Here is a 27,459-nt window from a genome sequence, read left to right as displayed (position 1 = left end):
CCTTCTCCAACCTATTCCTCACCAATACATGGTTGTCAGGCTGAAGTCCAGTCGTAGGACTTTTCATTCATAGTATTCCTTCCCTCTAGTAACTGATTTCAGAATATATTTTGTACAATCTGGTAAACTTCTTTGATCTGCTTCTTCCAGTGTTCAGCATATACCTGATAGGTGTCACTTGCTTGATCTGACCTCAAACCAAATAATAAGTCAATAGGTAGCTTTGGGTTCTCCCATTCAAAAGGGAAAAGGGTGAGAAACCTATTGCTGCACTAACAGTGCAGCTATAGGCATGAACCACTTTGTTCAGAGACTCCTTTCAGATTGATTTCTTGTCTTCATCTAGAGTCCTGAGCATGGTGAGTAAAGTTCAGTGAAACCACTCAGCTGGATTCACTTGAGGATGGTAAGGAGCTGGTTTAGAGTTTTGGATAACTTTGTATTCTTGCAGGGTTTTCTTTAAACAGCTAGTTCTCAAATTCCTTTCCTTGGTCATGGTATATCTTTGGAGGAAATCCAAATTTCATTGCAAAGTCATTGAAGATTTTCTCAGCAGCAGCTTTGCCAAACTTATTTGTTGTAGAGTATGCTTTAGCTAGTTTTGTGAAATTATGCACAGTTGCCAGGATGTATTCAGACCCTCCTTTACTCAGAGCCAAATGAAGGTAATCAATGAAAATTATATCTAAAGGTGCTGTAGAGATATCACTTGGCATAGGTGCTCTGCTAAGTATATTCAACTTTTTTTTCCACACATTTACTTGTGATGTGATATTCAATGTACTGTTGCTTCTTAGGTCAAAAAAACCTTTCTCTTGCGGGGTTTACAACTCATTTCTTTTCCCAAGTGAGCCATTTCTTCATGCAACTATTTATATGCTAGTTCCCTGTATTGCCTTGGCAGCACAAACTGGGTTCTTCAGGTTGTCTTGCGACGCAAAATACCATTTGAATCAATATGAAGCTTTGTCCGCTCAAATAGAAACTGTTGATCTTCATTGGATTCCCCTTTGCTTTCCTTCAGACTCAATTGTGGTTTCTTTTCTTTAGCTCTATAATTCTTTGAATTACAGAATCACTTATTTGAGAGGATTTTTGCTCATCAGGATATATTTTTCCACTGGGTATTCAATATGTTGTATTCATTTGATTGTAGAATAGATAGTTTTGCCATAATTGCTGAAATCTGCTCCACATGACCCTAATTTTGGGCTTTCACAGGTTGAAAAATTGCTGAAATGCTCTCGGGGCCATATTCTTCTATATCTTCTTTCATGTATGAAAGGTTCCCTGGATAAATAGTTGGCATCAGTGTTAACTTTCCCAGGATGGTATTGTATGGTGAAGTTGAAACCCGAGAGCTCTGAAACCCATCTATGACTGGAAGCATTTAGTTTAGCCAGTATCATCAAGTTCATTAGTGGATTATTGTCTCTATAGACTGTACATAAAGGTGCACAGAGGAAGTAGTCTCTAAACCTTGCTGTTCTAGCTCACTTCAGAGCTAAAAACTTCAATTTCCCAGAATGTAAGTTGGGGTGGGCAAACTTTTTGGCCTGAGGACTACATTTGGGTGGGGAAATTGCATGCAGGGCCATGAATATGGGGCTGGAGTAGAGGGTTGGGGTGTGGAAGGGAGTGCAGGGTGTGGGAGGGGGTGCAGTGTGCAGGAAGGGACTCAGGGCAAGGGGTTGGGGTGCAGGAGGGGTGCAGGGTGAAGCAGGGGACACAGGGCAGGGGGTTGGGGGCTCAGAGCAGGGGGTGTGGAGTGTGGGAGGGGGCCCAGGGCAGGGGGTTGGGGGCTCAGGACAGGGGGTTGGGGTGCAGGAGGGGTGTGACAGGAGGCTGAGGACAGGGGGTTGGGGTATGGGGTGCAGGAAGGGCTTGGGCTCCAGACCAGCGCTGCTTAGCTTGAGCAGCTCCAGGGTGGCAGTGGCATGCAGTGGGGCTAAGGCAGACTCCCTGCCTGCCCTGGCCCCACACCGCTCCCAGAAGCGGCTGGCACCATGTCCCTGCAGCCTCTGGAGGAGGGGGTGACAGATGGCTCTGCACGCACTGCCCTCGCCTGCAGGTACCTCCCTGAAGCTCCCATTGACCTGGGGATAGTGCCTGCAGGCCACAGGACCGTGGCATCACAGGGGTGGCAATCATGGATCCGGCCTGCGGGCCATAGTTTGCCCGCCCCTAATGTAAGTGGTGGTAGTTCTCTGCAGATGTTAAGAGTTCTGGATCCACAGGAAATGACCTGGAGATTTCCTTGGTGCTGGTACAGGACGGTCCCCAGGCCTTCACTGAGGCATCGGTATGGAAGGTGAATGGTTTCTGAAAATCTGGGTAGGTCATGATTGGAGGATTGGACAGAACATGAATCAGTTGTTCTAAAACCGTTTGATGTAGTTCTGTGCTGGACAGCTAACAGTCCTGTTCCCTTAACATTTTTTATAATTGGAATGGCGATTGTGTAGTGATTTTGTCACCCTAAAAATCATTTATAATTCCTCTGTAATAGCTAAGGAACCCAACCAATTTTTTTACTTCCTTCACCATGAAAAGAGTCCTTTCTTTCAAAGCCTATACAGGAGCTATGTCTTTTCAGTCCACGTTATATCTCTCAGCTGACACCATCCTTCCATAATAGCCCACCTCCTTCTTGAACAGATCACATTTATTTGGTTGCAGTTTGATACCTCTCTTCTGCTGACTTTTGAGAACTTTCCTAACATTTTCTGTATGGTTCCTATATTTTTTGCTGTAGATAAGCACATCATCAAAGTAGAGTGTGAATATTTCACCTCTCAGATTTTCCAGGCAGTCTTCCATGCAGCACTGGTGTGCTACAGAGGCATTATTAGTGACTCCAAAAGAAAGGCAAATCCATTCCTATAATCCTTGTGGTGTAATGAATGCCATTAGGTGTGTATGTACTTCCTTCACTTATAAACTCGATGATAAGATCTAAGTTGATCAAAGGCAGAGAACTATAAGTTTCAACCTAAGTTATCTAGGATCTCTTGAATTCTGGGTATGGAATAGCTGTCTTGAATTTTTTTTGTTTTGTTTAATTCTCTCTAGACTATGCATAGTCATAATGTGCCATCTTTTTTTGACCCAAACTGCAGGTGAGGAATGTGGTGATTTAGACATCTTCATTCACTTTCTGGCAAGAAGATATTTTATGTAGCTCTTCAGTTCAGTATATGGGAGGCTAATATAAGGGGGAAAGGAGTCTTGGAGAGCTGGCTGTATTTTAAAGAAACCTTATTGAAAGTGCAGGAACAACCATCCCAGTGTGCAGAAAGAATAGCAAATATGGCAAGCGACCAGCGTGGCTTAACAGAGAAATCTTTGGTGAGCTTAAACACAAAAAGGAAGCTTACAAGAAGTGGCAACTTGGACGGATGACTAGGGAGGAGTATAAAATTTTGTTCAAGCATGCAGGAGTGTAATTAGGAAGGCCAAAGCACAATAGGAATTGCAGCTAGCAAGGGATGTGAAGGGTAACAAGAAGGGTTTCTAGAGGTACGTTAGCAACAAGATGATGATCAGGGAAAGTGTAGGACCCTTATTGAATGGGGGAGGCAACCTAGTGAAGGATGATATGGAAAAAGCTGAAGTACTCGGTGCTTTTTTTGCTGGATCTTCACAGACAAGGTCTGCTGCCAGACTGCTTGCTGCACTGGGCAGCACAGTATGGAGAGGAGGTGAGCAGCCCTCACTGGTGAAAGAACAAGTTAAGGACTCTTTAGAAAAGCTGGACATGTCCATGTCCATGGGGCCAGATTTAATGCATTCGAGGGTGCTCAGAGAGTTGGCTGATGTAATTGCAAAGCGATTGACCATTATGTTTGAAAACTCCTGGTGATCAGGGGAGGTCCCGGGTGATTGTACAAAGGCAAACATAGTGCACATCTTTAAAAAAGGGAAGGAGAATCCAGGAAACTACAAACTGGCCTCACCTCAGTGCCTGGAAAAATCATGGACCAGGTCCTCAAGAATCTATTTTTGAAGCACTTTGGAGGAGAGGAAGGTGATCAGGGACAGTCAACATGGATTCACCAAAGGCAAGTCATGCCTGACCAACCTGATTACCTTCTGTGATGAGATAACTGGCTCTGAGGATATGGGGTAAATGGTGGACATGATATACCTTGACTTTAGCAAAGCTTTTGATATGCTTTCCCACAGTATTCTTGCCAGCAAGTTTAAAAAGTATAGATCTCATGAACGGACTATAAGGTGAATAGAAAGCTGGCTAGATTGTCGAGCTCTACAGTTAGTGATCAACGGCTTGATGTGTAGTTGGCAGGTGGTATCAAGCGGAGTGCCCCGGGGGTCAGATGTGGGGCTGGTTTTGTTCAATATCTTCATTAATGATCTGGATGAGGGGATGGATTGAACTCTCAGCAACTTCGTGGATGACACTAAGCTGGGGGGAGAGATAGATATGCTGGAGGGTAGGGATAGGGTCCAGAGTGACCTACACAATTTGGGGAATTGGGCCAAAAGAAATCTGATGAAGTTCAAGAAGGACAAGTGCAGAGTTCTACACTCAGGAGAGAAGACTCCCATGCATTGCTACTGGCTGGGGACTGACTGGCTAAGCAGCAGTTCTGCAGAAAAGGACCTGGAGATTACAGTGGATGAGAACTGGATACAAGTCAACTCTGTGCCCTTGTTGCCAAGAAGGCTAACAGCATTCTGGGCTGCATTAGGAGCACTGCCAGCAGATCGAGGGAAGTGATTATTCCCCTCTATTTGGCACTGCTGAGGCCACATCTGGAGTATTGTGTCCAGTTTTGGGCCCCTCACTACAGAAAGGATGTTGACAAATTGGAAGAGAGTCAGTGGAGGGCAACAAAAATTATTAGGGGGCTGGGGCACATGAGTTGCGAGGAGAGGCGGAAGGAACTGGATTTATTTAGTCTGCAGAAGAGAAAAGTGAGGGGGCATTTGATAGCAGCGTTCAACTACCTGAAAGGGGGTTCCAAAGAGGATGAAGTTAGGCTGATCTCAGTGATGGCAGATGACAGAACAAGAAGCAATGATCTCAAGTTGCAGTGGAGGAAGTCTAGATTGGATATTAGGAAAAACTATGTTACTAGGAGGGTGGTGAAGCACTGGAATGGGTTACCTAGGAAGGTGGTGGAATCTCCATCCGTAGTGGTTTTTAAGGCCTGGCTTGACAAAGCCCTGTCTGGGATGATTTAGTTGGCGTTGGTCCTGCTTTGAGCAGGGGGTTAGACTAGATGACCTCCTGAGGTCTCTTTTAACCCTAATCTTCTATGATTGGCATAGTGGACTATCTCTAAAACACCACCGAAATTCCTCTACAACACAAAACCAGTTCAGAAAGTTCCATTGCCTTTGCAGTAACCCTGGGTTGACATTGAGTGGGGTCTGAGGCAAGGTAGTTTCACTTTCTCTGCGGACCATGAAGCTCACCATGCCTCCTCTACTGTAAATCCCTTAAATGGTAAACTTATCCACAATGGGCAATGTGAGGGCAGATGACCACATGGTGGATTAAACAAGTCTTTAATTATCAGTAGATGTGGCATATCACACTATTTACTCACAAGCTTTCCTACAGTTCCTCTCTGCGAACACTGGGCGGAGCAATATTGCAGAGAACCCGTAATCATGGTAGAGGAGTAAATTTATGTGCGCCTGAAATAATACACATGGTGGAATTAAGTTGCACATCGATCATGATTGTGTGAGACTAGCAAAACCATACTATAGCTCAGTATTCTGCCGCTGAATGACAGAATACCAGTGGTGAAGTGCATAACATTTGGGCATTGGCTCCCCATGTCATTCCGCCTAGTTGTCTGAGCAGGTTGTTACACATTTTGACCGTAGTTGCTGTCTTTGTAAGATGAGCATGATATGTGAGAGTTTTGTCCAACACGATGCTTAGACTGGCTGTGAATAATGCTTTATTCACTGATCATTGAGAACTATGTTCAGCTCTCTGCCTGCTTGTGCATGAAATGGAAGACACCCTATACAGTCTATACACTTACTTCCACTTGATGTCAGGCACCACTGATGACAGTAATCGGCCATAGCTGCCAGACCTGAATTCAGCACTCTCTCAAGTATGTCAAAGGAGTGTGACCGGGTGCCGAGGCATATGTCTTCTGCATAAACAAACCTGTGAGACCCATGGTACTGTATTCAAAATCTAAGTTGAGTAACATTGGAGATGATACTCATCCTTGTGGGAGGCTGTTCTTATGGTGCCTCTATCACCAATATGCACACGGAAATGGTGATTGCTCAGAAACAGAGCCATTGCATATATTAGCCATCTTGGCGTAGTTCTAGACAATTTCCCCAATTTTTTTCCCCACTGAATACTTTTATAGAGAGTGTCCCTTTAAATTATAGGGAATTTTTTCCTGAAGAAAGAGAGCTAGTTTTATTTGATAGGTTTTGACGATAAAATAAGCCTCTTGAGGAGATTTCCTATCTGTAGGTGATGGTAAACAAGTTCAGACTGTAGTGGAACCTTTCAGTGTCTTAAATTAACTTCTCTTAGTGTGTGCATGCTTGTGCATTCACACAATTGCATCTAGCATTTGTCATTCATAATCATTTTATTTTGCTGAATGTTTATCATCTTCATAACTGCAAAGCTCTAGGGCCTCATCCTGAGTAGTTCTGAGTTACCTCAATTTCCATGTACTTAAATGGGAATTTTAGGTGCTTGTTGTCTCTCAGGTTTGGACCCTTAGAGCAGAGTTTGAGAGATGGGAAATTCCTGCTTTTATCTTCACAGCTAGCAATGGCTACACTCACTCCTGCAGGGATTAAAAAGTTAATTCTGTCATTTGCAAAGTATCTAAGGGCTAGTCTGTACTGCTGCTGTACACCGGCATAGCTTCACTGTCGCAGCTCTACCACTGTCGTGTGTCTGGTGAAGACGCACTATGCCGATGGGAGAGCTCTCCTGTCAGCACAATTACTCCACCTGAACGAGCTGCAGTAGTTGTGTCGGTGGGAGACCCTCTCCTACTGACACAGCATGGTGTAGACATCACGTTAAATCTATGTAAATTACATCGGTCAGGGGTAGCTTTTCACATCCATAGCAATGTAACTTGCCTCAGTTTAAGTGGTAGTGTAGACAAGCCCTAACTGTTTGAGGGAGAAGTGTGTGAGACTGGCATATGTGAAGGAGGGTTAATTGCTGCACAATCAGTGCAGTCATTTTGTTTCTAATGGGCTAGTTTTTGGACAATTTAAATTTTATGTTTTGTTTTTCCTTATTGCAGTGTGTTCAATTATTAATTTTATGTCCATGTTTCTAGACAGAGACAAAAATTTGGAAGAGTGAAGATCAATTTCTTTGAACTCATCGATTTCAACTTTAACCTATTCTGGAATTGTAAAATCTAGTTTAAAGGAAGTTTCATCTAGGGAAATGAACAAAAACATTATTCTGGGTTGACACACATAGCTGGGTTACATCTTGTTCTGTTTTTGCACTGAGGTTTGTCTCGGTTCAAATAAGAGATAAAAATGAAATAAACAGAATAAAACAAAAAATCTATAGAAGACAAATGTAGGTATTTTTATGGGCTATTATTGCATTAGCTTTTTTTGTAAGATTTATATAGTACAGATGTAAAGAGGTAATGAGTTCTAGATGGTGAAGAACAACAACATTACAAAAGCAAAAGTAATATAGAACTATGTTAAGCAGCAACCATGGAACTCCAATTCCTTCAGCTGAAAGTGACTAGTCATACTATCAGGGCAAAACACATTTTCATATTGCCAGTCTGACACTGCTATAACTATTTTGGCTTTAGTAGTAACTCCTGATTTACGGCAGTGTAATTGGAAAATCCAGTGTCTAGGTCCAGGAGCATCAGAGTCCATTCTGGGTCATTCATCTTACGCAACAGCTTGTAGCCATTGATTTCAGCCTCTTTGCTTATGATCAAGTGCCACAGTTTTTAGAAGTACAGTGATTGGGAGGATGAAGGGAAAGAATGCAAATTAAGGTAACAGAAATTGATTTCTCCTGACTAAAGTGGTGTGCCAAAAGAAAATGAACAGTGAATAAGTTAGTAGCTAATAGGTTCTGAATGCTGTAAATGTGGGTCTCAGTTGTGAACTGATCATTTATCAAATATTAATGGGATTAATATTTAAATGAAGTTAGTTTTGAAGAAATGTTTGTTACATTTTCCTCTTTGCTCAGTGGAATATTAAGGAAAGCTATTAGTATGGTTATGAGATGAGATGTTTAATGAGGCCTGAGGTATAAAACTAAATTAAGGTACAGAAGTAGAAGACATTTAAGACCAAAATTACAGAAATGAAGTCCAATATAAATATTGCATTGAGGTCAAATTCACAGTAGAATTATTGGAAAGACAATTGAGCTCTACCTTTTAAAATGTTAATAGAGTAATTTCTACATACAGGTTAACTTTCTAAACCTAATTTACATGCAAATGTTAAAATCCCAAGTATGAAATATAATCTAACATTATTTAAATGAGCAAATATTAGTAGCATATTTGTGCATGTCACTCAGTCTGATCTGACAATGTAGCTTAATATTTCAGAAACTTTTTTTGGCTATAATCATCTTTTTCTTTCTGTTTAGTAGAGAACTATGCTATATTTCAAAATATAACTTGGGTAGTCTTGAAACATATCTTTTTCATCAGACGTAAAATGCTTTACGGTAACATTCGATCAATAGAATACTGCTAGTTTTATATCTTCTTGTAGGTAAGTGTTATTGCTTACAAAATATGTCATTTCCCCATAGCATCTCAATATAGCATTAGCTCTCTAGTGACAAAAGGCAGCAAGCCATTAAATTTGCATTACTACACCAAAGTCAATATGTCAGTCGTAAATTCTTATTGGTTCTGTGTCTGTATTTAAAATGTTAAAAATAAATAATCAACACAAAGCTAGTCGACAGCATGCACCTACAGGTTGAGACAATGTTGTGCTCTCCCATACAATTGGACTTTCATTATATTTTTTTTGTCCTTTTGTAAGTCGCAATTATGTACCTTCAATTAAGAGTCACATTTTTAACACTCTCATCATTACTGAATATTCACAACGAGTCAATAAAAACTTTGTCAAGAAGTCCACTAAAACACCAAGGAGATGAAAAGAATAGAAACCTTGGAAATTTAGCAGCATCAAAATGTACTCATATAAAGGCACAGGAAATTAATTTACGATCAAATACATTAACTATTCATAATCAAGTAACACAGAATTATCAAGAATTCTATCAAGAATTTTATTTTTATTTTCTTATCAAGACTTTTTTATACAAATTCTTATCAAGATCTTATCGTTGTGCATATTTTGGCTTAGTTGTGAACGTAAGATGACTTTGGCATAGCCAAAAAACTAATTTTTTACATCTTCATAACCTTCAGAAGTTATTAGCTACAGGCTAGTTTCCTATGAGATAATTGTAGAACACAAGGACTTTGTTAACAACTGTATGAAAGATGGATCAAATGCTTTCTGAACACATCAACAGGTCTCTCAATTTCATTATAGATTTATTGAACCAGACAGAAAGCCAGAGTCTAGTGATGACTGCAGCTCTTAGCTTGTTTGTAAAGTTTGAATCTGTAGCTTAGATACTGCAGCATTAAAAGCAAAATTTATTATTTTCCTTATTTTTGACATAACAGAATTTTGTGGGTTTTTAAATTGTGCCTTTTGTAGTCCTGCTATTCATGAGTCTTTGCAAAGTACTCAGTTAGATATCAGTAGTGCTGTGATTAACAGTCTGATCTAAAGCCCAGTTAAGTCTTAAACTTAATTTCGATTGGCTCTGGATGAAGCCCCTAGAGATGTATACAAAAGTGGCAGCCATTATGGATATGTTTATGCTGCAATAAAACACCTGTGGCTGTCCTGTGTCAGCTGACTTGGGCATGCAGGGCTTAGACTGTAGAGCTATAAAATTGCAGGGTAGATGTTTGGGGCTCAGGCAGGAGCCCACGGTCCCAGCAATTTTATAACCCTGCAGCCTGAATGCCACGAGCCCAAGTCAGCTGAGTTAGGTCAGCCACCAGTGTTTTATTGCAGTGTAGAGACACCCTTTGTGTCCTGTGTATGTTCCACAGAGTGCCTAGTTTCTTCCTGTAACAAGGTAGGGCTTCTCCTCAGCTTGCCATGGACTCTCTGCCACATCCACAGTCTCTTTCGTGCAGTTCCATTGTCCAAACTTAGGTCAAATCAACAAAAACACAGTTCCTCGGGCTACAGTTCCAAAGGTTCCCCTCCCCGCACTTTAGCTCTCAGATTCTTTCTACTTCCTCTCCCAGGGGACTCTGGCCTCTTTGCTGATTAGTTATCAGCCTGACTCACCCAGGCGCCCACTCACCAGATCTCCCTCTCTCTAAGCCCAGGTATCCTCTTTTAAAGCTCAGCTGGGGTCAGCTGACCAAGTCACGAGTGCACTGGTCCTGTACCCTCTTAAAGGGCCAATGTCACTCTGTGACACTGCCCTTTTCCCCTATTTTCAGCATTCACAATGAAAAGTTTTTTGAAAGTGCTGTTTACCAAGCTGTTTGTCTTCCAATCTGATTGTTCCAAGTAGTACTTATAAATCATATCTTAGTGGGTTTCCGTGCAGATAAAGAGAGAGAATTGATTTCAAGGATCAACTTATCTTAGCGTGTTTACTTTCAAAATACAGCCCTTGGAATTGGCTTTCACTGAATCTTAGTTGGTTTGGAACTAAACTTATCTTGAAACAATAAGTAAAATAAATTAACTTCTGTAGAATACTTTGGACTACAGCAACCCAGTCATTTTGTCTAAACTGCTATGTACTATAATCAGATGTTGAAGAGTCTGGTATTTCCCATGACCATTGCAATTGTGGAAACCCCAGAGACTGCTGTAGAAAAAAACCCCACTTTTAAAGTTAGCTTGGTATAAAATAGTCAGGGATGTAAATACTCCCTTGTTCATCGTTTTTTGAATAAGACAATATATATAATATATTCCAAAAGTTGTACCAAATAAGATTGAAGTAAGGAACCTACACAAGCATAGGGCACAGTAGCACTTTGAGCATGGCACTTGTCGTTAACAAACTTAACTTCTTGGGTTCATTTTCTGCATTATTCTTCCTTTTTCTATGTACTTACAAAAAAGCACATATGGTAAAAGCTTTAGATGGTTGTACAGAAATTCTGTAGTGTGTGTAAATGAAAGGGAAATCATCCACAGTATATTTGACCCAACTTCCTGATTAATAAATCAATCCCAATCCCCTTTTTTCCTACTTCTGCAGATTGAGCATGCAGGCCTTCAACCTGAGTGGTCACAGTTAATTTGCAACCCAGCAATGTGTGTTAGTAGTCAAATATATTCCTTCCAATGTTCATTATTTTGCATTTGTCAACACTAAATTCATGTCATCGTGGTTCATTGGTGCCTCTGAAGTTCCTTAGGTCTTTCCAGTGTGGATTAACCTAATAATTTTGTTTAATCTATAAATTTTTTCACCTCACTGTCCTTCCCTTTTCCTGACTATTAATGAAGATATTAAACATGGCCCTGCCTACACTGTTAACTTTTGCCATGTGAAAAATTGATAATTTACTCCTTTTCTTTGTTTTTTTGTTTGTTTGTTTGTTTGCTAGCTTCTAATTCATGCAGGTATTTAAATCTCATCTTCTGACTATGTAGGCCAACATTTTCAAAGCTAGGTTCCTGAAACTAGGCTCCTTAATCGATATTTAAGTACCCAAATATAAGTGATCTGATCCTTGGCACCCACAAATCCTATGGAGATTAGTAGCAGGTGCAGGTAGTAAAAATGTGAATTTAGGAGCCTTGCTCAAGACATCCAATGTTGAAAATTTTGACCTTAATAGCCTCATATGAGGACCTTTTGCCAAAGGTAGATTGGAGAAATATGACTTTTATCTAGGAAGCGTTCATGTTCATTTAGAATTCATATAGTTCTATTTTTAATTAGCATTTAGAAAACTGGTTGAAATGATAAAATAAGATTCACTGGTCTATAATTGCACAGATCACTCAACACTTTCTTTAAAATTGGCACGTTTGCAATTCTGCAAATATTCTATAGAAGATCTGATTTTAGTGAGATTACATATTTTTCTTCAGAATTCAGCCACTTCATTCTGTAGCTCCTATGAAATCCTTGAATGTATATCATATATAATACATAACGGATATCCTATATCACACATGATAACCAGTGCTGATGACTTGTTGCTCTTTTTGTTCCTGCATCATCTCTTCTGACAGCTCAATCTTTACCAGTGTCTTATCTTTACTATCTGATAAGACTAGGTCTGTGGTATGTGTCTTCTCAAAATCCTCAGTGGTGCTGACTAATACAAAGGATTAATTTAGCTTCTTTGTAACACCCTTATTCTCCTTAATTGCTCCCTTTACTGCCTAGTTACCTAGCTGACTAGACTTCTTGCTTCTGTTATACTTAGTCTTTTTTGTATTTATTTTTGTCTTTGACTCTTTGTTCCCTCTTTACAAATTTCCAGTTTAGATTTTACCTACCATATAGTTTATGCTCCTTTCTATTGGCTTCATTGGTTTAGGATTCCATTTGGTTTGAATTACTGTATATACGTGTTCATAAGCTGAATTTTTTTGGTAAAAAAGTGAAGCATTGAAGAGCGGAGGTTGGCTTATCAACAGGTCTACACCAAAAGTTGACAATTTTAAGCTCTATTGAATTGAATATCTAATACATTGTCATTGTAGATCAGAGGTCGGCAAACTTTGGCTCCTGGCCTGTCAGGGTAAGCCGTGAGGGGGCCAGGACATTTTGTTTACCCGGAGTGTCCACAGGCACAAAGCCCCGCAGCTTCCAGTGGCTGTGATTTGCCATTCCTAGCCAGTGGGAGCTGCTGGAAGTGGCAGCCAGCACATCCCTCGGCCTGTGTCACTTCCTGCAGCTCCCATTGGCTGGGAACATTAAACTGCAGCCACTGCGAGCTGCTGGGCTCTGTGCCTACTGTCGCTCCAGATAAACAAAACGTCCCGGCCTGCCACCGACTTACCTTGATGGGCCGGGAGCCAAAGTTTGCCAACCCCTTGAAATATAGGGTCAGCTTATGAAAGGATCATACATTTTTTTGCCATTTTAACCTATCCATCTTGGGGGGGATCAGCTTATAAATGAACGGGCTAGTGAACGGTACCTATCCATTTCATCATAGTATATTATTTTTTCTCCTTTGCCACCTTCTTTTTTCTTTTGGTCTGTGTGCTCTGAGACTTTGTTTTGGGAAGCTTAAGCCCCTATACTGATTCTAAGGATTTCAATTACCTCACCTTTGACTTTAGGGTCTTTGATTAGCACATGTGTGTATGTGTCATAGTGTTAATCTTTTGGTTTTTTATCAGATTAACTAACTAGTAATTTTAGAATCATTATCCGATTATGATGCACTTTCTCTACAGTAGTAATTAATATCACAAATGGATGTGCTTCCCTTACAGAAGCTGAATTTAATTATACTGTGGTTACACTTAGCTTACCCTTTCAGCCATTTTCTTTAAGTTTTTGAAGGACTAGTTATACAGACCAATCTGGATTGCTTGTTAACGTAGGCTTATTTGAACAACATGAGTTTTAATAGGAGCAAAGAATGTAGGGCACCTTTAGAAGATAGGGGCTGTGTCCTTGAATGCAGTGACTCTGAAAAGGACTTGAATAGTGGTAGATGACCAACTGCACTTGAGCTTCCAGTGTAATGGTAGTTAAGAGGGTGAATATGATCCTTGGATGCATAATCAGAGGAATATTAGTTGAGTAGGGAAATGGTATTATCTCTGTGTCCATCATTAATGACACCATTACAAAAAAACTGTCTAGTTCTAGGGATCCTTTTTTTAAAGGATGTTGGAAAATAGGAAAGGGCTCAGAAAAGAGCTACAAGAATGATTTGAGGTCTGGAAAATCTGCCTTATAGTGAGAGACTAAAGAAGCTGAATCTGCTTACCAAAAGGAAGATTAGCAGGCGACTTGATTTTGGTCTGTAAGTTCCTAGATGGAAGATTTCTGATAGTAGAGGTGTTTTTAATCTAACCGACAAAGGCATAAACAAGATCCAGTGGCTGGAAGCTGAAGCTAGACAAATTCAGACAGGAAATAACATACAAATTTTTAAGAGAGTGAGGGTAATTAACAGTTGTAACAAGTTAACGTAGGGATGTGGTGGATTCTTCATCACAAAGTCTTTAAACAAAAAATGAATGTCTTTCTAAAAGATATAGTTCACGCAGAAGTTACAGGCTTGATGTGGAAATTACTGTGTAAAGTTCTATGGCCTGTGTAAAGCAGGAGATCGAGCAGGAGCAGGGGTGCTGGAACAGTTTTTATAGTGGGGGTGCTGAGAGCCATTGAACCAAACTGTAAACCCTATGTATAATGGGACCACTTCAAGCCACAGGATATGGCAGCACCCCTAGTTCCAGCACCTCTGGGCGGGAGGTGAGCTCTAGATGAACATAAGGTCCCTTTTGGCCTTAAAAATCTATGAATATATGACTAAGTTAAGAATGGCCTCTTCTCTTGTATGTTCTGAACCACTGATGTCACTTCTTCACAAAATCTGTTTATGCTGCTAACAGTCTTTCTCATTTTAGCTCACTCGAAGTTGCCCTCATGTTTGTCACGTCAGATCTTAAAGACAGTTGCTGTGACTATTTTGATTATTTAGGTCTTAAAGAATGATAATGTCCAAGATCCTAAGTGTAAGTTATTATGCAAGACTAAGAAAATAGGGGGTGAACAATTAATGGAAACCTTTATATCTTATTGTCTACCCAGATGAATGATGCAAACTATTAGAGGAGAGAAACATCTTTTGAATAAACTGAGCCTGGACTTAATACGGTTCCTTTGTGGAACAACACTTTTAAACATAATGATGCTCCTTCACTATGCAAAAATTTGAATGATTTTCTGAGATGCATTGTAGAAGGGATGAAGGCAACAAGATACTTATATTGTTACATAGCCTCAAAATTGTAATAATGGCAAAAAGGTGACGATTTAATTTGTATGCATACTATTGAGTAACGTTATCAACCTGTGCTATCAATGTCTGGTTTATGCTTGTGGCATAGAGTATAAGGATGGCCACAGTCCAGGCCTACCACTCTGGTGCAGGTGATAGCAGAAATAGAGGCTCTTAAGCCGTTTTCCCCTCAGTACTGATGGTGTAGGGGATATGACTAAAGGAAAGCCTGCATGCTCTGATCATAGACATTCTTTTTTTTTTAACCTTGGGACCATTAGCATCTGATATCAGTTAATTTAGCCCTTTAGATGCTCTATATTTTAGCAGGAAATGGGCACTGCACACAGCTGTCTGAAGACTTGGAGAAAGCACTGTCACCATTTCAGGGTCACTACACCTAAATCCCCCTCGCTCCAGGTCAGGAATGCCCAAACAGTTTCAGATCTTGTGAAAGGGTGGCGTTTAAGGTGACACAGTTCCCTGCCTTACACTATGATATCCTCAGCAAACCAGTCTGCCGAAAGGCCAACACCTGGGCTTTGATTTCTCTCCAAGGGCTATGAACGACATATTGCCCACAGTTACGAGTTACCACACAGCCATTTCTAGGTGACCACTTTTATTGTTAAGGTAAAAGTATTACAGAAAGAAAATATAAAAATGATAAAAGTTCCTATGCACCTACTAAAAGCTTACCAGAAGTCACCCGTCAGTCTTACGGGGACCTTCGTAGGCCAAAGACTTTCCAACCCTTCTGCAAGAGCTGGGGCCTTCTGTGGACATAAGGTCCTGTCCATTTGCTGAATCAGAAAGAGGGCCCCAAATCAGTTTAAACGCAATCTTTTATGTCAAAAGCCCTTTCTTTGTCTATTGGTCTCTGGAAAACCCAGTTTGAACTAGTCTATGCAAGCCTTCCCACGGGTTGGTATCTCTCTGCAGCCTGGCCCCTGGAGTATGGGGTCATAGCCTGAGTAATTCAGCTTAATCACCCTCTGCTGTTTTTAGTTCCTGAAGGAGCTAAAAGTATCCCTCCCTCCCTGGAGTTGCATACAACCCCTGGCCCACAATGATATATAACCATGCTTAATCTTAATACAATATGTTCCCCACAAAGATACTGCATGCGGTTGCAATATCTGTCACCAGTACCTCTCCACACCCTCCATGAAGATCTAATTCATTTCAGGTTTACAGTATGGCCATTGAAAGCACAAGTTCCCAAAAGAGAGGTTTTAGATAGACATAATCTCAACCATGGTATGCTCCAGTGGTCATTGTTCATGATGTCAGGATCTCTGGAAACTTCTCATTGGTGTGATGCATATCTTCTAACATTTTGAGTGTCTAAAGCAGGATAGGTGCTGCTCCTGGGGAAAAGGGGGTGCTGCCCCTTCACGAGGTGGGAGGCCCTCAGGAGTGTGGGATTGGGTGCTGCTTATGGGGAAGAGAGGAGTTACCGAGTGAGCCCACCCTGTGCTCAACCTGCAGCATCCTCTCTGTGACTCCTCACCTACAGAGCTTGCTGGGCTCAGCTCCCTACTTTTGGTGTTGCAACCTAGCCATCGGTGCACAGGGTCACAACGCCACTCAAATTTGTTCGGTTTTCCTGGTGTGGGGGTAGCCGGGCCAAATTAGAGTGAGTAGCACTGGGACTCCATGCTCTGAATTGCAGGACCGCTCACTGAAATTTGGCCTGCCCACCAAAACCCCTGCTGGGAGGGTAGAGGTATCATAAGCTTCTGTCCCAAATCTGGACCTTAGCGTCCAAAATCTGGGTGCTTAGCATGAACCTCCAAGCTTAATTACCAGCTTGGATCTTATCTCGCTGCACCATCAGGATTCGAAGTACCTGATAAACTTCTCTGGTCTCCCAAATCTTCCCTGGGGACCCCAGACTCAGAAGCTCTGAGTCTTACCGCAAGGGAAATACTCCACTCCCTTCCCCCTCCCTCTCCCACCCAGACTTCCTCTCTGGGCTAACCTTGAGAGCATGGATGCAATCCCTTTCATACAATACCAAGAAGCCTGTCCCCTTTTCTTCACAAAGAGACAAACCTCAAACACAAGAACAGAGATGATTTTATCTCTCTTCCCTCACCAATTCTCGGTGCTGCCTAGCTACCTCCGTAAGATCTAACACAAAGAGATTCCCTCTCCTTGTTCCTAACCTACCCAGAGAGAGAAAACTCACAAGTCTCACAAGATAACTTTATTATAAAAAAAAGAAAGAAAAAAAAGACATAAGAATATAACTCTGCATCAGATGACAATACAGGGCTATTGCTTATAAAAATATGAATAAACAGCCTGATTCAAAAGATATCTCAATTTGAAACATTCCAGCAAGTTTAACATATGTAAATACACCCAAAACAACATTAAAGCCTATATTGTTTTTCAACTGTACTTACAAGTTGGAAACAGAAGATAAGACGAAGAGAACCTTCTCATAGCTGAAGAGACAAACAAAAGACCCAAGTCCCAAAATTTCCCTCCCTGACTTTGAAAAATCCAGTTTCCTGATTGGTCCTCTGGTCAGGTGTTTGGTTCCCTTTGTTAACCCTTTACAAGTAAAAGAAACATTAACCCTTAGCTATCTATTTATGACAGGGGGGTAGCTGCTTTAACTGGGACAGGAGGTTTTGGAAACCAAAGCAGGACAGTGCTGCAAAACCCAGGACTGTTGTGAAGCCTAGTGATGGATGAACCTTGGATATAATGTGCTCCTCCAAAACAGATGTGCTGGACTTCTTTCTAATTATCTAGATATGGAACTTAGCTTTAGCATCAACAGATAAAAAATTTTTTTCCTGAGAATTACTTAACAATTTAAATGGCTTTTGGATTGCTAATATACTTTTCTGGGAGCAAAATTCAACAGTTCTGATTTCTGTGGTTGGAGTGAATTAATAGGCTTCATATTGAAGCATTAATCTCTACTTTCAGAAGGTGTGTAGATTAATATACTTGAAATGGTGGTGTTATGCATTTATAACTGTTTTCTGCTCAGGGTAAATTTGTCATTCACTATATACTTACAATTTCAGTGAGTAGTTTGGTCTTAAACAAATGGGTTCAAATTTTTCTTTAAAATTATGAATGCATTTCCTAGAACAATTTATAATTTTAGGCAGAACAGCTCTGCAATGTGCTATGATTGCTCTAATGTGAGTCTTTTACATGCTTCATGTGCTAAATCCTTGATTACTTCCAACTAATATTTAAACAGTATTTTGATTCAGTACTTACATATTGACACGGGCTCAGTACTGTTTAGTATGTATGTGATCATTCAATGAGGAAATGAACCTCTTCTCAAGGATTATTAATGTGTTTTTTGCCAGGCTGAGATTTCATTTTAAGCTAGATTCCTGAGAGTTTGAGTCCTTCACATCAACATTTTCACTATTGAGAACAGTGCAACTTGTTCTTAAGAGCAATGAGCTTCAATGTCTGACTGCTATCTGCCCTTTTCAAAATGTTTAGAGAAATGTTGGTGGATCACTTGGAACTTTTAGCAGTTCCTTAGTGTTAACAGAACTGTTGTGAAGTTATAAATGTTCTCTCTTTGGTAAGGACCTGTACTAGTGTGGTTGTACTGCCATTGCTTCTAGGGCATGTTCTTTTGGATCTGCTTATGCAAGTTAGTGTTGTCTTCAGCAAGCATGGTGCATGTCAGCAACAATTTTGAAATTTTTACCGTTGCCACAAACGTATGACCCAAGGCTGTTAAGTTCTTGCTGGTTCCTAGTAGCAAAGGCAAAAAGAATAATTCCATCTTCAAGAAAAAGCCCATTGCCTCTAGTAAGTTAGAGCGGTGTGTGTGTGTGTGTGTGTGTGTCAGTGTGTGTAAATTTCTCCTCAACTTTTTCTTTTCATCCATTGCCTTGGAATATTTCTTCTTTCTCTTTTCTTCTGCACAACTGATTTTACATTTTTCAAAGTAGCAGCCATGTTAGTCTGTATCTGCAAAAAGAACAGGAGTTCTTGTGGCACCTTAGAGACGAACAAATAAATGTGTTAGTCTCTAAGATGCCACTAGTACTCCTCTTGATTTTACATTGTTTGGTAATTTAATGCAATTTTAATTTTTATTTATATTAAGAGCTTGTTTTACATCCATGATGTGATGGATTTGAGGTGGAAAGCACCGTGTAAATGCATCTTTTCTTCAAGAATAGAGTGCCCTACACCAGACAAGCTGGCATAGTCTTTTCACTTTCTGGGAAACATCATTTCCCAAAGGGGAGTTTGGCCTGTGTAGCCTTCATCATCCAGGTGAGAAGTGAATAGGATCATGAGCTTAAAAAGTCCTCATCCTGGAAGAGGCTTTTGTACCTGCTTAGAGCCCTCTGAAGCCTTTGGATTTCTCTGTTCAGGATTTGGCATAAAAGTCTTGATTTTTGGATCTTGACTTTACATCACAGTCCCATTACCTGTCTCTGTCTAAAGGGCAAAAAAAAAAAAAGACAAGGTCCCTCACCAAAGGCTCTTAAGCAAAGTAAGCTGTCATGGGATAAGAGGAAGGTCCTCTCATGGATTGGTAACTGGTTAAAAGATAGGAAACAAAGGGTAGGAATAAATGGTCAGTTTTCAGAATGGAGAGAGGTAAATAGTGGTGTCCCCAGGGGTCTGTACTGGGACCCAGTCCTATTCAACATATTCATAAATGATCTGGAAAAAGGGTAAACAGTGAGGTGGCAAAATTTGCAGATGATACAAAACTACTCAAGATAGTTAAGTCCCAAGCAGACTGCAAAGAGCTACAAAAGGATCTCTCACAAAACTGGGTGACTGGGCAACAAAATGGCAGATGAAATTCAATGTTGATAAATGCAAAGTAATGCACATTGGAAAACATAATCCCAACTATACATATAAAATGATGGGTCTAAATTAGCTGTTACCACTCAAGAAAGAGATCTTGGAGTCATTGTGGATAGTTCTCCTGAAAACATCCACTCAATGTGCAGCGGCAGTCAAAAAAGTGAACAGAATGTTGGGAATCATTAAGAAAGGGATAGATAATAAGACAGAAAATATCATATTGCCTCTATATAAATCCATGGTATGCCCACATCTTGAATACTGCATGCAGATGTGGTCGCCCCATCTCAAAAAAGATATATTGGAATTGGAAAAGGTTCAGAAAAGGGCAACAAAAATGATTAGGGGTATGGAATGGCTTCCATATGAGGAGAGATTAATAAGACTGGGACTTTCAGCTTGGAAAGAGATGACTAAGGGGGATATGATAGAGGTCTATAAAATCATGACTGGTGTGGAGAAAGTAAATAAGGAAGTGTTAAGGAAATGTTATTTATTCCTTCTCATAATATAAGATCCTAGGGGCCACCAAATTAAATTAATAGGCAGCAGGTTTAAAACAAAAGGAAGAATTTTTTCACACAATGCACAGTCTTTGCCAGAGGATGTTGTGAAGGCCAAGACCGTAACAGGGTTCAAAAAAGAACTAGATAAATTCATGGAGAATAGGTTTGTCAATGGCTATTAGCAAGGATGGGCAGGGATGGTGTCCCTAGCCTGTTTGCCAGAAGATGGGAATGGACGACAGGGGATGGATCACTTGATGATTACCTGTTCTGTTAATTCCCTCTGGGGCCACTGACATTGGCTACTGTCGGAAGACAGGATGCTGGGCTAGATGGACCTTTGGTCTGACCCAGTATGACCGTTCTTATGTTCTTAATAAACCCATCATTATGTGTACTCCAATAATCTTGCTCTGCAAATAATTTACCACTTGCAATCTACTATATTTTAAGTATTGCTACACTAGTAGATTCGTAGATGAAGGTTTCAGCTTTCTACATGTCTTGACAGATGATACAGTATGGTAGGTTAGTTAGGGAACTTCAGTCACGTTGGAAGGACAGCGCAGTAGATGGAATGGCAGAACCTTGTGTTCATTTCAGCAAAGGAAAGGCAGCTGCTGCTCTAACAACTTTTCTTCCTTCCTCTGCTTGCGGTTTCTCAGTAAGTGTGATAAGAGCAGTCCATGACTTATGATTTCACAAACAAACTATGGAGAAGTCTGGTACAAATTGGTGTATATCAAAGAACTCATACTTGGTCAAATACTGAATAACTAGAAATATTATTTGGCCATAGCCAAATTAGAATCCAAAGACACAACAATAAATAATACAGTTGCATTTATTAAACTCAGTCATTCCTTGCAGGAATATATATTTAGTAGTAAAAAATCATCCCTATTTAATGGCATTCTCTCACCAAAATAAAACAAATGAATGTTTTGTCATCATCAATACATTTTGAGAACCACTGTGGAGAGTAACTCTACTTTGAATAAGATGATGTGCAGGACTTTTAGTTATTTCAATTTTCTATCAACATATTTTGATAAAAAATATTTTTAGGATAGATTAATTTAATAAATAATTAACGGATATTTTTTAAATATGAAGTGAAGTAATGCAGTCTGGAAAGGTTAAAGACCTTACTCTGAATAATGGTTTGTCCTATTTGGTTAAGATAAGTAAGTCTATGTCAGGGATAGGCAACCTAAAAAAAAGGGGAGGGGGGCCAATAGCTGTTGAAAATAGCCATTTCAGTTCTAAAAACCACTGGGAAGCATTTCTTGCTTCTTCATTTCTTATCCTACTTTTTCTACGGCAAGTTAAAGTGGATCAGTATATGTGATTTGGGAGAAATGAAGTAACAGCTGCCTAGACTGAGCTTGAGCACTCCTGAATTTTGAGGTGTTCAGATCTGGAAGGCAGGTGCTAGATTCCCTTTCTGAATATTAGCTAAATCTGGAAAGGAAAAGTCCATTTCTGCTTCCATGGCTTAGAAGTGGAAATCCTCCTACATGCCTGGTATTGTGTCTAAAGCTGCCTAAGTCCCCTAGCAGAGCCTCCCCTCCCTTTTCATTTTAAATTCTAGTGGGATCCACATAGCTCCCTTGTTGGGCTTCAGATAGAGAGATGCACTGTCCATTTAGTCCACCCAATTCCTTCTTTGTGGCTGCAAGGTGAGGTCACACCAGTATCCCTAATGCAGTCTGGGGAAGTCTTCTGAAGGGGACATCTGGGGCAAAGCCTTCTTCTCCTTGGGCACACTTGTTCCCCATTCACAGTGCCACCCCTTTCAACTTGCAGCATGGGTCAGCTACCTCACTCCCTACCCCTCCCTTTCCTGTTGATAGCTGCCAAGGGGTTACTGGGAAATGTAGTTCTTTCCCTGCTCCAGAGCTGGCTCTATAGGCAGGGAGCTAGACAAGGGACTACAGCTCCCAGGGTCCTCTGGGTTCTCAGCTCCCATGCTGGATCCCCAGCTACTCCATGGTTCCGCTTCTGCAGGGTTCTGAGAGGGGAGGAAGTGAGTTTAAAAAAAAAAAAAAAAAGGATAGCCAAAATGACGCCCCCTGGAAATGTGCCGCCCCAAGCACCTGCTTGTTTTGCTGGTGCCTAGAGCCTGCCCTGACTCTAAGAAGGAGGAGAGATTAATATTTTATGGCTTGTGACTTTTTTTGTATATCACCAACAATGATATGCAGAAGGGCGTGCAGATAGTCAAGTTGCCCAGGATAGCTCACAATAGTATACATATCAAGCAGAGCAAGGAAAAGCAGTTCAATGTTACAATGCAGTCATATCTTATTAATTCCACTGAAATGATAGATCTAGGAGAAGGAGAGTGGAGGCATGTTTATTTTGTTGTGCATACCAATGAACTTAATGAATCCTAATGATGATTAAGGCTTCATGTCTGTCACAGAGGTCATGGAAGTCACTGATTCTGTGACTTTCCATGACATCTGCAGTGGCTGATGTGGCTGGTTCAGGGGTTGCCCGGCTCGGGCAGCCCCATGTCCAGCAGCAGCAGTTGGGGTGTGGGACGGGGCTCAGGGCTGTGTCGGGGTTGCGGTGCAGGGCGGTGCTTACCTGGGGTGGGTCCCCAGCTCCCACTGGCATGTCACTGCAGCTCCTAGGCAGAGGGGCCTGGCGGCTCCATGTGTTGCCCGCAGCTGCAGGCGCCACCCCTGCAGCTCCCATTGGCTGCGGTTCCCAGCCAATAGGAATTGCAGAGCCGGCGCTTGTCACAGGAGAAGTGTGCAGAGCCCTCCTGGCCGCCCCTCCCCCTAGGAGCTGCAGAGACATATCAGTCAGAGCCAGGTAGGGAGCCTGCAAGCCCCCCTGCATCTTCCCCCTCCAGCAAGGGTCCCAGGCTATGCGCCACTGCCCGCCTCTCCCCCCAGAGCACCAGCAGGAGTTCTGGGCCATGCACTGCCACCCTCTCTCACCAGTGCCAGTGGGGATCCTAGACAACCACCCTGAGCACCCACAGCGCCCCTGGACTTCCCCCCCCGCAGCACCTGCAAACCCACAGCCCAAGTTTTAGTTAGGGGTATATAGTAAAAGTCATGGACATGTCACAGGCCGTGAATTTTTGTTTACTGCCCGTGAGCTGTCCATGACTTTTACTAAAAATACCCATGACTAAAACATAGCCTTAATGATGGTTGTTAGTTTTATCTCTGATGATATAAGAGAAGATTGCTTCTTTTACATTATAAAGAAATAGAAATGCTAAATACAAGGAACTTCTGACTAAATGCCATGGGTCTCTTACATGTAAATCACATAGATGAATCCTAGTTCAAGTGCAAATAACATCATATAGTAGTAGGTAACAAGGTAGTTCTCCGCACACACTCTCACCCCCCCATCCACTGCCTGACTTTATTTTAAAATACAGTGAACTGGTGAATTCTGTCATATCCCTAAATACTTAACATAGTATACTTTTCATTCTAGCCTGTACGTTGTATCTTACAGTTCAGTCAAGCAGGTACTCTATCTCTTAGGCAACTCATCTGAGCTTATTGTTCCTGGATAGAAAAGCAGCATACAAAGGTAGCTGTCATGGTTTTCTTTAATCTTTGCACAGCACAGTCTTCTATTGGTAGAAAAATGTTTCTAATTGGATCCATCTGAGAAAAAAATATAGTGACTTATCATGACTTGTTCACATTGTATTTAAAGAAAAAACAACCCATAACCAAACACAAAAAGCAGTATAGCTAACAGAATCACTGGTCTTAAAATTGTCTGAAAAATTTGAGGGTGCAAAAAAGATGTTTATATATATATAGAGAGAGAGAGAGAGGATGTCAACATTTTAGATTCTTCTTATGCTGTTTCATCTCAGTTTGAGTTTCCACATGAAAACACCTTTGTAGGAGAATGTTATCTTTTTATTAGCCAGAAAGACATGATAAATACGTTAATTTATATTTTCTTTCTCAGTTCGTTGTCTTGTGCACTTGTTTGAATACAGTGGGATAGCGAATCAGATGTAAATAAAATGGTGAATACTCTATTTGTTGCATACAACTATTGTGTTCTGTCATACATTTTGCTAAATACTTCAACTAAAAGAATATACTTAACTACAGCTACCCTAGAAGTAAACAGTCGATAAAGTAGAAAATGCTGAATTTTAACTTTAAAAAGCCTAATAAAGCATAATTAAACTGCTCTTTAATTTGCTTTAGAAATACAAGCCTGGTCGATGTGATGATATTTTGAAATGGAAGCCACCCAGTCTGAATTCTGTTGATTTTCGTCTAAAGATAACAAGAATTGGTGGAGAAGGGTATGTAATCTCTTCCCTTCCTTCCCTTTTTAAAGATAACCCAAAATATTCACTTGAATGGTCCTTAGCAGCAAACATTTCTCTGGTATTATTACTTGATCTTTTCTGGGTTTACGTCCCTTTCTCTCACACACACACCCTACTTCATTTTCTGTAGCATTTGTCCATTAAAAGCCTATCCAGTTGTTTCTTTGACTTGTGATTGGTACTGTACCAAGAAGCTGTACCGCAGATGTATATAATGTAGATCTGGTCAGTCTTATAACTGAATTTCCCTAATTTGTTATTGTTAAAGAAGACACATTAAATTCAACAGCATCTCTTGTGCTTTTAAAAATTAAATTTGCTGTATGTTAAATTATCATCTATCCACAATTGCACAAAATGATATAACAATGAAGATTTATTCAAGACCTTGCTTTAATGTAGCTCGTTGACTTATTAGTTATTCTTTAATATCCACCAAAACCCCATCAAGGAAGGTAAGGTTTCATAGCCCAAGACATTTAAATGGTCTTTAGATTACATCACTTCTGCATACTTCTCTGTCTGGTACATCTGCTGCTTGTAAATTGCATAAATGTATTAAGGAATGGCAGTTACCATGTGTGATTGTACTGGGGTTTAAGTCATTAAGTTATGTTTTCCATGGAAGAGGTTTTGTTTAACTCAGGTTAATTGATTTTCAGGTTGTTTAATATTTTAATATCTGGGTTTCATTCCTGCTGACAGTTTGATATACTTACTTTTAGCTTTTTTCTTCATGCCTCTAGTAAACTATGAAGAAAGTAGTTTTTCAGTTAATTCATATATTACTCATTATTCCAGTGAACAGAATTGAGTAATGGTAATAATAGCGCATCTAACTCTCTAAAATACTTGCAGGTCTTATTAATATATAGAGATTGTGACAGATTGTGAATGTGTCTCATCCTAAGGACACAGAGAATTATTTGAAAATATACAGAAGTACTCACTTGTGGATATGGCACAAAGCCAAAAAAATACCTGTTACTGCTAGGGAATATGTTAGGATGTTTGTTTTTCAGTTTAGCTTTTGAGAAGCAGACGTTTCCAGTTTAAAACAAAAAACGCATTATCATCTTTGCTTTCTTAAAAAAGGATATCGATAGAAATCACATTATAACTGCTTAACCGGATGATTTTCCATAATAAAAATTAAGCTATATTAGCCAAACAAGGTATTTAATTGCAGGGCAGTTTTTGTGATTTCTGCTGAAGCTTGAAAATGTTACAGTAATGAGCCATGATGTCTAAAAAAAAAAAAAAAAAAAAAAATCTCCATTCAAGACCAGCACCATCTTCCTCTGCTCTAGACTGCACATTTGTCATTAAATATTTGTGCTCAAAATGATCTACTTAGTGTATTCACAAACAGGTCAATTATTCAAAAAAAAAAAAAAAAAAAAAAAAATCTCTCATTTCATTTTAAGTGAAGTATGCATTTGATAAGATGATGCTGATTTCACACAGAAATAATAAGCAAAGAAAAGATGCTGATTATAATTTATTCAATTTGGTAGATTTGTTACTATTAGATTAGAAAAGTAAAATGTTGTTATAAACAAGAACAATTTCTAGAAACTCACCTAGAATCTGTTGGAGGTAGGATGCTTGACTAGATCAATCATTAGTCTGTTCTCACAGGGAAGTCCTACTTTCAGACACTGAAAATATTTATTATATTCTAGCTACACTATATGTTTGGTGTCCAAAATGCAGAAGTGACTTCTAAATTTGCGTGCACATGGTTACTTGTATGCAGGCTTGATGGAATTGGAGTTGTATTTATTTATAATTTTGACAGATAATATCAATGTTATTTTTAAACATTTCTTTCAGTTTTTATCTATCTAAATATTCACAATTGCTGACAATAGATGCTGAGATTCAAGAAGTTAAAGCTGTAGAACCATTAAAACACAAATTGTCAATCTTGCATGTAAAAATATATAAAATAAATATCCTAAAATCAAACTCTCAAGCATCATTTATTTACTTTGCATGTCTATAAATTTCAGTTATCATCAATGGAAATATTTTTTGTCAGTTTGCTTGTGTAGGGTTAAATTGATGTTTACCTACATTTACTGATAAAAATCTAATCCTTCCAAGCCTACTTTATATATCTTGGTGCCCATATTTCCTGAATAAGCAGGTGTTGAATAGCCAGTTCAGGAAGCCCCTTCTGAAAATTAAGCTCTAAACATCAAATGCAACAGGGGTAAGTGAACAACTTAGATTACAAACCTACATATTTTTACCTGGGTTTCTTGATTATCCGCATATTGACACTACATATTTTGAGTGTGTGCTGTACTACATCACATGTAGTATTATTATTATATATGTAAAAAGGATCCAGGATTATCACTCTGCATGTCACTCTGGGGCGTAGAATGTACATAGTCAATGTGAAGCAAGGAAAACAGCTACAAGTTGGCTCTTTTTGTTCTGAATATCATTTCAATCACTTAGATTTGTATCCTGTTATTCAATTTTTAGTTCACAGCCATATTGACTTTGCAAATTACACCTGTGCAAAGAATTCTAGACTATTGTGAGATCAAAGGCAACTCAACCAATCACCATCCTTTCTCTATGGCTAATTTGCATGCAGCAATTTCATTGGGTGCATGAAGGAGGAGTGTGAACATAAGGTGCTGTGTGCATAGAAAATGGATTGTTTGATCCAACTGTCAGACCTGTGCGAGAGCACAAGCTTTCAGCTATTAGATCATTTGTGTATTATAGTGTC

General features: G+C 40.0%; 1 protein-coding gene across 4 annotated transcripts in view; it reads left to right on the top strand.

Moving 5' to 3' along the window:
• RNGTT (RNA guanylyltransferase and 5'-phosphatase) overlaps nt 1-27,459 on the top strand; it is a 416,253-nt gene that overhangs the window by 262,713 nt on the left and 126,081 nt on the right. For all 4 annotated transcript variants that reach the window (XM_075063842.1, XM_075063841.1, XM_075063840.1 and 1 more), the window contains one exon: nt 24,580-24,680. In XM_075063842.1, coding sequence (XP_074919943.1) covers nt 24,580-24,680 — 101 coding nt within the window. The remainder of the gene's footprint in view (nt 1-24,579; nt 24,681-27,459) is intronic.

The sequence above is a fragment of the Chelonoidis abingdonii genome, chromosome 3, assembly GCF_003597395.2.
Source record: "Chelonoidis abingdonii isolate Lonesome George chromosome 3, CheloAbing_2.0, whole genome shotgun sequence".
In the NCBI taxonomy this organism is placed as follows: domain Eukaryota; kingdom Metazoa; phylum Chordata; order Testudines; family Testudinidae; genus Chelonoidis; species Chelonoidis abingdonii.
This window is presented reverse-complemented; position numbering and strand designations above follow the sequence as displayed.